This window comes from Dermacentor variabilis, chromosome 3, assembly GCF_050947875.1.
Source record: "Dermacentor variabilis isolate Ectoservices chromosome 3, ASM5094787v1, whole genome shotgun sequence".
Classification (NCBI taxonomy): domain Eukaryota; kingdom Metazoa; phylum Arthropoda; class Arachnida; order Ixodida; family Ixodidae; genus Dermacentor; species Dermacentor variabilis.
Window position 1 is genome coordinate 163,318,889 of NC_134570.1, and position 12,085 is coordinate 163,330,973.

General features: G+C 47.7%; 1 protein-coding gene across 1 annotated transcript; it reads right to left on the reverse strand.

Annotated features, from left to right (window-relative positions):
• Positions 1-10,375: 10,375 nt before the first annotated feature.
• Positions 10,376-11,427, reverse strand: LOC142574297 (uncharacterized). Its single transcript, XM_075683415.1, has 2 exons — positions 11,306-11,427; positions 10,376-10,612 (listed from the first exon to the last, which is right to left on the reverse strand). The coding sequence occupies exons 1-2, from the start codon at positions 11,409-11,411 to the stop codon at positions 10,404-10,406; spliced, it is 315 nt and encodes a 104-aa protein (XP_075539530.1). The 5' UTR covers positions 11,412-11,427; the 3' UTR covers positions 10,376-10,403.
• Between the last annotated feature and the right edge of the window lie 658 nt (positions 11,428-12,085).

The window sequence follows — 12,085 nt, forward strand, 5'->3', positions numbered from 1 at the left end:
TTGGTAACATTTTGTTCCTGGAAACCTTCCAGCAGTTCTTCGTCGCTTAAGCCAATAAAATCTTCCTCTGATATTACACCCCTGCTTGTATTTAATGTTCTGTGCGGTGAAATTGTCACTGTTGCGTTACCAATACTGGTAAGTTCTGTGAGCTTTTGCGCTTGGTCTTTGTCATTGAGTTCTAGGAGGAGGTCCCCGCTAGACATTTTTGAAGCTTTGTATGTAGGTCCGATTTTTTCTTTTAGACACTTGGCCACTAGGAATGGAGAGAGCTTTCTCACTGGTACGTTGTTTTCGCTGTGCAGTACATAGAACTTAGGAAATGATGGAACATTGCTCCGAAAAGAGAACTGGAACGTTGCTTCGGTGCGGCATCTTTTCAGACGCCGATCATAGAGAATAGAGGTTTGCGCTGCCATGAGAAAATTGTGTATGTTCGGCAACAGCGCCGACCGCCCACCACGGAGCCCAACGAGGGGACGCGGCAGAGCTTGTGTACAAGCCTGCACGACGCCAGCCGTACGCCGTCACTATAACCCAATATGGTGTACCCAAGGTAGGATATCCACACAACGTTAACCCTTGCCGCCGTGGAGAAAGGAAGTAAATGGAAGAGAGAAGAAGACAGGAAAGATAAAAAAGTGAGAGATAAAGACTAAGCTTTGGGGAGAAAGAGACAGGAAGAGGCGACTACCGATTTCCCCCGGGTGGGTCAGTCCGGGGGTGCCGTCTACGTGAAGCCGAGGCCAAAGGGGTGTGTTGCCGCCGCCAAGGGGCCGTAAAGGTCCAAACACCCGGCATTGGCTCAACCCCCAGGATCCCCTTTTCCCCGGACACGGCTAAGCCGCGCACGGCTACACGCGGGAGGGTCCAACCCTCGTATGCTCGGGTACGTGGTGTCGCAACACACCAAACGCCTGCTTACGCAGACGCCCCTGCGGGGTTTGTTCTGGTAGTGTTCCACTACTTTGGTGCTACAGTTAATGATCTCGAATGAGTTCAAGGAGCAAGAATTTAGTCCAGAAAAAAAATATTACGCATAACAGCTGTATCTAGTTGTATCATTTGCCTATGCCGCTGTATATAACCCTGTCCACACTGCTAGGAAGGGAAGCGTAGCAGAGGGCGGCAGAAAGTTGGGTGGGCGGATGAGGTTAAGAAATTTGCAGGGACAACATGGCCACAATTAGTACATGACCGGGGTAGTTGGAGAAGTATGGGAGAGGCCTTTGCGCTGCAGTGGGTGTAACCAGACTGATGATGATGATGTCCACACTTACCTAAAGCACATGAGTGGCATCCTAAACAAAATTGAGCTTTTGATATTGCTTTGGAGAAAATTAATCTGTTTCAGCCTAACAGTATGTATACATATTGCGCATACCTGCATTCGGTGTACCTTATCACCAACTGTTAAGTCACCTTCTTACCTCATCAGCAAATCACTCCTGCAACCAAGTGTGCTGGTCCGGGTTTTACCTGCATTTCCACCTGTGCAGTTGGTAAAAGTCTTTGGCTGTTTACTATAACTTCATATTCAAACATATGGTTGCATTAGAGGCTTTCACACCACTAATGACTGGGCAGGCTTCACGAAAGGCCACCAGTACCTCCTCATTGCAGACTGTGCTCAACATCCTTCTTGGTTGGACTGTGACTAAGAACCCATACATCTTTCCTTCAAAGCGGCTGGCATTGACGATGGTTTGATGCAGAAAGAGGCTATTGTCTTTCCCAGATGCTGGTTCAGCCTCGCGAGGCACATTTCTTCAGTCAATATGCACACTGTCAATGTGAGTGAGACTGATCAAAGGTTGTCTATGGTGTCAGGTTTCTTGCCTGGTTTCGGTAGTGGCATCATGACCAAGTGTTTTCACTCTGTGGGGAATTCCAATATTCCAGATTTCATTGATTACAAGCAATAGTGCTTGCTTCCTTGTTTCGGCAAGATTCCTCAACATCTGAAAAATGACTCCATCTTTGCCATGTGCACTCTGTGGTGTCTGCTTCGTCAAAGTGGCATCCTCTTGGCCGTATGTCTTTGCATCCCCAGTGCGGGTGATGTGCATTGAGCTCACCTCGACTGAGTATTACGTGCTTGTGAAAGCGAATTTGAAGCTGTCAAAGACAAGTGAAGTCGCCTTGGCTGTGGTGCCTGGTTTTGGGACAGAGGTAGACCAATGCCAAAACGGCTTTTAGCCTGCAGCACACCACCGCAACTTTCTGATGAGACATATGTTTATTCAAGCCGTTTCTTCCTTGCCCTAATTCAATAATAGCCAATTTTAGCAGCTGCAAATCAAGCTGACTTCAGAAGACTGCTGATTTTTTAGCCACTTCTAGTAGATTATTGCATGGTTAATTTTCTAGTTGGGCATGACATGCTTTGTGCTTAAAAAATGAACTGTTTAAAGAATTATTGGAGTAATATTAGGACAGGCAACTCTGATTGAATCATCACTGCTTTTGTCGCAAAATGTGGCAATGAGCTAGGCAGATGCTGTCACAAAACCATAGGTTGTACAAGTACAGAAGAAACAAAATTGGAGTTGCGAAATTCAAAGCCATATTTTTACAGCCTCTCTTTATACTGCTGACATTAGAGAGCGTTAGATTAGTGGACGCAAGCAGCGTGTGTAAACAAGCGCCATGTTTGGGTATTTCTGGCACCCATGTGGTTTGCATAACCAAGCAGCACACGAGTCGCTTGCGTCCTCTTATGCAGTACTATTATTTTCATTGTAAAACAACCAATATCAAAGTAAGTCTGATCAGCCTGCATCAATATGCTAGAAATTTTTAAGCACTTAAGGTGTGTTGGTTGAATGTTTAAAGCACTTCACCACACCCTTGGTCACTAGACTTGAACTTTCCAGTATTACTTGCTAATCAACTCTTGAGGTGTTTACGTTGCTTTTCTGTGCTGTAAGATTAGTTTGACAGTCCTAATAGAATTGTTAAAGTGAAGGTATGAGCTGTTGTATTGGCCATGTCATTCTGTAACTGTTAGATCTGACACTGTCAAAGCACTTGGCAACATTAATCAGCTTCACCTCACTATATATATGTATTGCGGTAGGACCATTCAGCACGTGAAAATAAAAATACCGGCCAATAGAGAGTTCGAGAGCACCTGAGATTATAGTAAAGCGGGCGGGGCAGTATGTTCAAGGTAACAAATGTGTTGCGGTGAAGTTATTGCAGACGTATATACACATTCATTCGTCCCAACTTTGCACTTAACCCTGCGTCCCGTTGCTAAAACTAAGAGCGCGAAAAACGGGCACAAATGCAGCTGAAGATTACAGGGCACAGTATTAGGCTCCACCTCACTGTGCTTATCGCGCCCTTAGTACGAATAATATTAAACATCTACTCTGCATTTCGTGGAATTCTGGCAGATCATGTGACATCACTAAAGCTCCGTTATGTTCACAGCACTACGCGATAATTGTCGTAAAGCCCACGATAAAAGTAAATCACATGAAGTGACGGATAGTGCACTAGCGCTGAACACGATTGAAAACATGCGCTGCCCTATTTCAAGGACGCGTGAACAGTTGTGAGCAAACACCACCTTATGCATTATATTACTTACGTAAGTCGTGGCGAAAAACACGTGCAATACCTCCGCCTACGAGTCCCGTCAAGTAAAAGTGCATGTGCGATGTGATGACGCTGCCGAAAAGGGGCGAACACGACGACGCTGCTGCACAGCGCCGGTTCGCAAATTGCATTGCCGTGGCGCTACGCCACTTGAATATTTCAATCGTCAGCACCAATGAATTCTTCAGAAATACGGATCTCACACCACCAGAGTTCACCGAGACTTAAAGCCGACATGCCACACCACTACTACTGCGCGACTTTTAGCCAACAAGTACTGATCCCACTGCGGAGACACACGACCAGCGGTCGGCGTGGGCCGGAGATTCAACGCACGCCACGGCATCGCGGTTCGCAGAACTTCGCTGCCGAGGCGCTTGGCCACTTCGACATTTCAATTGTCAAGGAAGCACGGGTCACACAACGCAGATTCTGTACTGCCAGAGCTCACCGAGGCGAAAGCACAGATGGCGAAAGCCGCACTGTCGCATCACCACTACTCGCGGCTTTCCCGCTAAGTACGTACAACCAACACACAAGCAACGCAAGCACAATCACATAAGCAACGTTGAACAACGCGCGGTCCGCGCGAGCCGGTTAACGATCACGCCGAGAACGAACACGCCACGGCGTCGCTCAGCGCAACCATCATGCCTTCTCAAAAGTCCCTAAACGATCCTGTCCCTAGGCACCTAGGATCAGGTCACGTGAGGGATTTTTGTACGACAATTAGACGCACGCCATTACTACGAGACGGTCATTAGAGGAAACGCCAGTTCACGGGATTGGCCAGTCGTTTCAGCGGGTGCGAGAGAGTAAATCTGGGGGCGTTTGCGCCTGAAATTTCTCCCTTTGCCTAGGTACTACGGAGGAGAAGCCGATTTGCTTGTTTCGTATGCGTTTGTCCCTAGGCGCGCATTTTGCCGTGTGTCGGCTGGCGATCCTTCAAATCAATGTCTCCTTTCTTGACGAAGCCGTGCGTGCCATGCGTCGTGCATAAGTGTTCCTCCTGCGTCTCCTTGGATGTTGCCGGTAGGTTTGTTGCGCTTTTTGGTAACATACGGAACGTGCGACGGGATCAGTGAACCTGTGATATCGAGGACCAATCGGATAACTTAATGCCACGGCGTAATGCTAAAGCATTACGCCGTGTCCATGATGTGTTGGTTATCGGTGCATACTGCACCCTTCAAGCGATACGCGTGAACATGCATGTCTGCATGTCGAAACACATTTAGCACCCTGTAGCTGGGAAAAGCGAAAGTCGTTATGCAATTTATGGCCGTAGACCACTCTGAATCGTGATGGCGGCCGCAGTGTTCCGACTGGTGTTATAGAAGTGGCGGGGTGCTTTTTTCGTCCCGACGATATAATGGATTTTTACCAGTACTGCGACAGGACGGCATACGTCACCGGCAAACGGAGCCCTCACGAGAGCACCTGAGCTTATAATAACGCTCTGTCTAAATGTACATCCGATCCCGGCCACGGCGGCCGCATTTCGATGGGGGCGAAATGCGAAAACACCCGTGTGCTTAGGTTTAGGTGCATGTTAAAGAACCCCAGGTGGTCGAAATTTCCGGAGTCCTCCACTACGGCGTGCCTCATAATCAGAAAGTGGTTTTGGCACGTAAAACCCCATAATTTAATTTAAATGTACGTCCGACTTGCCTGCTTTGCTTCCGTTTCGCTAGCTCTGCGGCTCCCGCTTACCGATTTATTGCACATGGTTTTGCTGAAGAACCATTATTTATATCGAAGGGGACCATTCAAATATTCCATTTAAAAGTCAGAGAGCAGCGTACAAAAAGCGTTGCACGAGCGAAGGTACTGCTTCAGGAGAGCATGCCTGGTCTACACTATGGCCCCTATTCCTCGCCCGGGAAGAGACGCAAAACATCTTTAATGAGACGAAAGATGGCTCATTAAATCAATAATCCGCCATCACCAACTCGGCACGAGCGCCGCACGGGCGAGAAAGTCTTTTCGACGTACACCCACTTTAGCAGTACATTTCAACTCGACATAGGCGACAGATTTCAAGAAGCACAGGCTGGTACACTTGGCTCACTGTAGCCCAGTACTGCCCGGTACTGCCATTTTTATGAGACACCTGCTGCTATCCCTTGCCACAACTGCGCCGTCACTTCCTTAACAGCGCCAGGACTGATGCTTGGCATCAGTAGCATTCGTGACAGAAAGTGCTTGCTCTTTGGCAACTTATGACCCAATTAATTTGCTACTTTCTTCTGAAATTTGTGCTCATAAGTGCTGCTCTTGTCGTCACTGTCAAACTGATCTCCTTTGTGTGATCCCTTGTAATTTTTCTGTACCCTTCTCCCTGCACATGCTTGATCACTTTTTGTTGCTCTTCCCTGTCTCCATTCCTCTACAGTGGCACTGTCTTTTGCTATATGTGCCTGGCTGTCTATTGCGTTTCCTCTAATGACCGTCTCGTCACATTACTTCCCCCCTCTCCTTTGGCTTCTGGATTGGATTGGCGCGGCTCGCTACGTGCTTGCGCGCGCTTTTAGGAGCGCAGATTGATGTGCGCCTGGATTCTGCACTAGGTATTTACACCATCACTTTTTCGAGCGCAGATTGGTGTGCGTCTGGTTTTTGCACTAGGCTTTTATACGATCGCTTGTCGCTGCTTTCCTTTTCCCTGGTTTGATTCGGCGCGGCTAGGTGCAGGCGCGCATATTTGGTGTGCGCCTGCTTTCTTGCGCTGGTCTTTGAACACATCGCTCGCTGCTCGCGCTTATATATAAGAAAACGCTGCGCCGCTGGCGTACTGTGTACGTAAAGGGTCAGAACACTGCGCTTTGTTTTTCATTACTTTGTCATGTACCTTCACACTGGGTAGCGCCGAGCGATCGCTTCTCACAAACGCAGAAATGAGTCTTTGCAGCGCGTGTGGCCATTAATTGACTACCCAACACAGCCATGTGAGGTGCGACTCCAGCCGGAGAGGAGGTGGCGCTTCACTTTCTGCATGCCAATAACTTTCCATTTTTTGCGTGTGAACGCCCGTGATCGGGTCCACAAACATTGCAGATTGAGGCTCACTCCGTTAGCATCCACTAAGTTCGGGATGCAGTTGTATGCGGCCCATTCATCACTGTGGATGGTGGTCCCCGGATCAACGTTGGCTGCAATAATGGGGCCTAGCGTCGCCGCGTCTCGTCTGTCGACCTTGAATAGTTGGAACTGCCCGGTGGTCACGCAGGTTATGCCGAATACCCATGGTCCAAGGTCTGCAATGCCGCCGTCATTTTGCCGGCTCGGCGGAACCTTGTCGCCCGTCATCAGGCGGCCTCGATTGTGTTTTCGCTTGCCGCGAAGGAGGCATTCATCAATTTGCACAATCCTTCGGGGCCACCGAGTGGGTGTCGCGCCAGCAGCTCGTCCCGCACGACCTCACGAGCTATCACGGGCGTTCACACGCAAAAACTAGCAAGTGAATAAACTGAAGCGCCACCTCCTCTCCGCCGGCTGCAGGGTAACTGCACCGCTGCTGGAGTCGCACCTCACATGGCTGTGGTGGGAGTCAATTAATGGCCACACGCGCTGCAAGGACTCATTTCTGCGTTTGTTAGAAGCGATCGCTCGGTGCTACCCAGTGGTAAGGTACATGACAAAGTAATGGAAAACAAGGCGCAGTTTTCTGGCGCGCTTACATACACGGTACGCCCGCGGCGCAGCACTTCCTTATATATAAGCGCGAGCAGCGAGCGATGTGTTCGAAGACCAGCGCAAAAAAAAGCAGGCGCACACCAAGTATGCGCGCCTGCACCAAGCCGCACCGAATCAAGCCAGAGAAAAGGAAAGCAGCGACAAGCGATCGTATAAAAGCGCAGTGCACAAACCAGACGCACACCAATCTGCGCTCGAAAAAGCGACTGTATAAAAGCCTAGTGCAGAAACCAGGCGCACATCAATCTGCGCTCAGAAAAGCGCGCGTAAGCACGTAGCGAGCCGCGCCAATCCAATCCAGAAGCCAGAGAAAGGGGGGGAAGTAATGTGTGACACTAAGTTCAGTGTTACCGGCTGTTGTTTTGTCCGAATTGGATGATGACGAGTATTTGTCTCACCGAAAGAGGTCTTGTTGGCAAAAGGACTATATCGCCAACAAGCATCTCCGTGTGCAAAACCACTTGTACCGAGAGGTGTTGGTGAGTGACATCGAAGAATACCGGAGGCTGCTTCGAGTGACAAGAGAGCAGTTTCTTCAGTTACTGTCGCCTGTGGCACCTCGCATAGGAAGGCAGGACACCGTGATGCGGCGAGCAATACCAGCGGAAACAAGGCTACAGGTGACGCTACGATACCTCGCTTCAGGCAAGTGCCTCACGTTCTTTTCATTTCCACTGAAAACATCGCTCCCATGCGTTGTATCTCAGGCTCCTGGGTTTAAATTACGTGCGCAGTTTGAAAAATGCTCGCGGGTAGAGAAGGAATTGCACCGTCTATTGTGAAGCGCCTGCAAAGTCGTCAGATTTCAGGAAGTAGCAAAATAGTAACGCTACGAAAGCTTTATTAACAGCTTGGCCATCCTTGATGTAAAAGTTCGTTACCTTAGAATTTCTCTGCCAATTACTGCTGATATGCTTTTATTTTTTTGTCGTATATGCAGGAAAGAGCCACCACTCTTTGAGTCGACAATTTCGGCTCGGCCACTCCAATGTAAATGATATTATTCACCAAACGTGTATGGTGATTTATGAAGAGTTGAAAAATGACTTCCTGAAAAGGCTATGCACCGAAGATGAGTGGAAAGATGTAATCGGAGGTTTCAATCAAAACTGGAATTTTCCAAACTGCGTTGGAGCCATGGACGGGAAACATGTACTAATTACGAAGCCAGCGAATTCTGGAACAGTGTACAGAAATTACAAGAAGAGCTTCAGCATTATACTGTTTGCCGTCGTTGATGCCTACTACAAGTTTTTGTACACGGATGTTGGTGCACCCGGCTCACAAGGAGATGCGGGCGTCTGGCAAACGACGCCGCTACAAGCACGTGTGTCAAACATGACGGCTGGTCTTCTAGAACTTGTGAAGGTCGCAAGCTCGCCCGATGTGCTCCTGCCACCCGTGTTCGTCGCAGATGACGCCTTCCCTATAGGAAGAAACTTGATGAAGCCCTATGGGGGCTCTTCCTTAACAGAAGAGAAGACAATCTTTAATTACAGGTAATTTATGCCTCTATACTCAAGCGGCACTATGCGAAATGTAAAGGTGATATCGAACACGTGATATCTCCGGAATTGTCGCAATTATGAAATAATAGAAAGCTTCGAGATGACCCAGTGTAATTAATGCATTTGCTTGGTTGGGGCAAGCAAACCAGTGGGGAGACCTTACACATTGTAATATTTAGTGGTAGTTAAAGCCTGCTATCGTCTTCTCCAGTGGTGTAACAGACATGAAACATAACGATTTGTGTTTGCATTGCAGGTTATCCAGGGCTCGGCGTGTCGTTGAGAACGCCTTTGGAGTACTTGCAAATCGATTCAGATTTCTGCACACTGTAATCAATGCTGAGCCCGAAAGGGTGATAGCGATGGTAAATGCCGCATGTGTATTGCACAAGTTTCTCGCCACCGACTTGCACTCTATTGACTCGAGTGCTGAGAAGTCTACCGGACCACTGTTCTCTGCACAGCCCAGTTCCCGTGGAAGAATTAATGCTGTTGGTTCTGCAGTGCGAGAGAGTTTGTGTGCATTTTTAAATGGCAGGGGTGCTGCGTCATGGCAGCAGCAATCAGCGCACTTGGATGCAAACGCATACAGAAGACCTTAAGGTTGTATAGAGACAATGCAAGGTGCACTTGTATTATGCTGTATCATGCATTAAACATGTTTTGTGAAATTGAACATGCTGTCTATATTATAAGGGAAAAATCGTCTTGCGCCCTGCCAAATTGTCGGCATTTTTAATGACAAGTGAACTGCTAGAATACAAACAAAAAGTGTTTTATTCAAATTACAACTGAGTTTCTTTCTAACAACTTCTCATTTGAGAAGATGTCACTCAAGCTTCCTCACTCGGTCCTGTCCACATAATTTTCCAGTGTCTTCAGCATGGCGGTTTGGCATGCAATAATGTCAGCCTTTGGAACGAGGCGCATGTGCGCAGCAACTAACTTTCCAAAGCATTCAGCTGCATCTTCGGATTGTGTAGCTTTTGCTGGCTGGTCCATGCTGGTCGCTATCTTTTGTAGCACATTCTGCCTTTGTGTCCACATATCTGCTGATGACATAGCAGATTGTCGTCTCTTCCTGCCCACTGTTGAACGAAAGCTTGCAGCAGATGCCTTGCCAATCGGTAGGTCAACCACGGCACTGCTGTCATCGTCCAGCGCTGTGGTCTCTATCCGTAGCATCTGGAGTCTCCTCATTGACTTGGGCTGTCTGCAGTAAGGAAAATAATGTATTAAGTCTCTTGTACTTCCACAATTTATCAGTTTCTTTTCAGAAACAACAAGAGGATCGTTTGCTATTAAAACCTATATAGTAATTATCTGCAAGCAATAACTTATTACTGCAGCACACAAACAAAAATGCAAAATTTGAACTTATGTGCCAAAACTATTATCATATCTCATCTACACCTAACAGCATTTGGAGCTACTTCAATATGCTTAACAAGATATGTTAATGGACACGTATTCCGGCATGTTGCTATTGTAACATCTTACTACAGCTAAGCGCACATTAAATAGCACATATCTTCCGATATTTCATCTAGCAGAAGCGGTTTATCACACAGACGAAAAAAGGAAATTTACCTCTCAGCTCTCCGGCATAGCTTGGTGAGTTTCACCACTCACCGAACGCCGGCAGGGCACTTTCGCCGTGTCCAGAAACTTCAGAATGTTATAGAAGCGCCAACGGCCTCGGTAAACATCTGAGCATGCCATTCCGCTCTTTGTCGTCTCCACCTTCATTTTCTCCAAGCGGTAGGTGCGCCTCTTGTTGTCGAAGAAACGTCGTAGGGCTTCTGTAAATGAAAACATATTTATTAGTACCACATAAAAATTTCGCTGTGTTGTTATGTCAGTCGCCATGTCATCATATGACATGACATTGACTTTCCCAGTGCATCTTTCTGAGAGTGTGAATATCGTCCTTTAGAGTACAAGAAGACGAACTTGTTCTTTTTCTTTGTTTTTTTCTCTGCCTTTTCTGTTTCATATGTCTAGCACAAGAACACATATTATTCTTGTCTTAAATGAGTGTTTGCACAAATACGTCCACTTGCTTGGTCTGTATAGACTGCAATATGTACAAATAAATAAATAAAAATAAATAAATCACTTTGTCGTGGGAATGACGTCACACGTATATACAACGTTTATTATTCCACAACGCCTTCCACATTACAGTACGCAGACGTACGTGCTATTCTTCGACGGCTACTTCTGTGAATATCTTCACTATCGCCGCAGTGTTGCGTATGACTAGCGTCGGTGCCCAGGGATGTCGGCATCCGCTAGTAACAGCGTTTGGGATCTATGCCACGGGCGCTTGATCAAACCTTGCGTTTTTATCGATGCGACCGTGCCTCTGCTGCAACAGCATGTTTGGCAGTAAGCAAACCAATCCTGTCACTCCTAGAGGCCGACGTGTCCAACGCTATGTACACGAAGTCTATCCACGTGACAGCGCCCAAAGATTAGTTACGACTACTTACTCGTGTCGTATGGCCCGTGCGCTGGCCACTCCAGGCCCATTTCGCTGGCGATGCGCTGCCAAATCGTCTCCTTGACTCTCGTGTCGGCGTATTCGGTGAGCGTCATGTCCCACAACGCGGGGAACTGCTCTACCAGATGCAAAAAAAAAAAAAAGTTGCGTCGTCGCTCAGGTTTATTTCAGTGCCACGTGTAGAGTCGCGCGCGCACAGACACGAATGATGTCAGCAGCGATGAAGCTGTTGCAGAAAGATCCCAAAGCCACGCTTGTTGCCAGACTGTAGAGCATGTTAGGCTAAATCCGCAGCATTCGACCCCCAAAATCCGGATGCGAAAAATAGCTCGGCATTTTCCGTCCGCAGGGGTCGCGGACGACGCGCGGACGGCACAAATCCGTGACGCGTAGTCACGTGATGCGCCGTCCGTCGCAAAAAAGACGGATTTCGTCCGTCGTGTGGATCCACCATTACAGGACGATCCATTTGTTACGGGGATACATATTGACGCCGCATCAATTATGAACGCCGTGAAATATGCCACTGCATCTTGGATACAAAGATTACAGATATCATTCCAAGTCAAATGTGTCAGCTCCCTGTATCGTGTCCAGTCGGCACAATCGACTTTCCACCGGGAGACATGTGGAGAGCACTCATCACCTTTTGTTAGTTTTATGACAATGGGGAAATGATCGCTCCCGTAGGGATTCTTAATCACGTTCCCCTCCAGATGTGGCAAGAGTAAACTCGATGCGATGCTTAAATCGATAGATGAAAATGTTT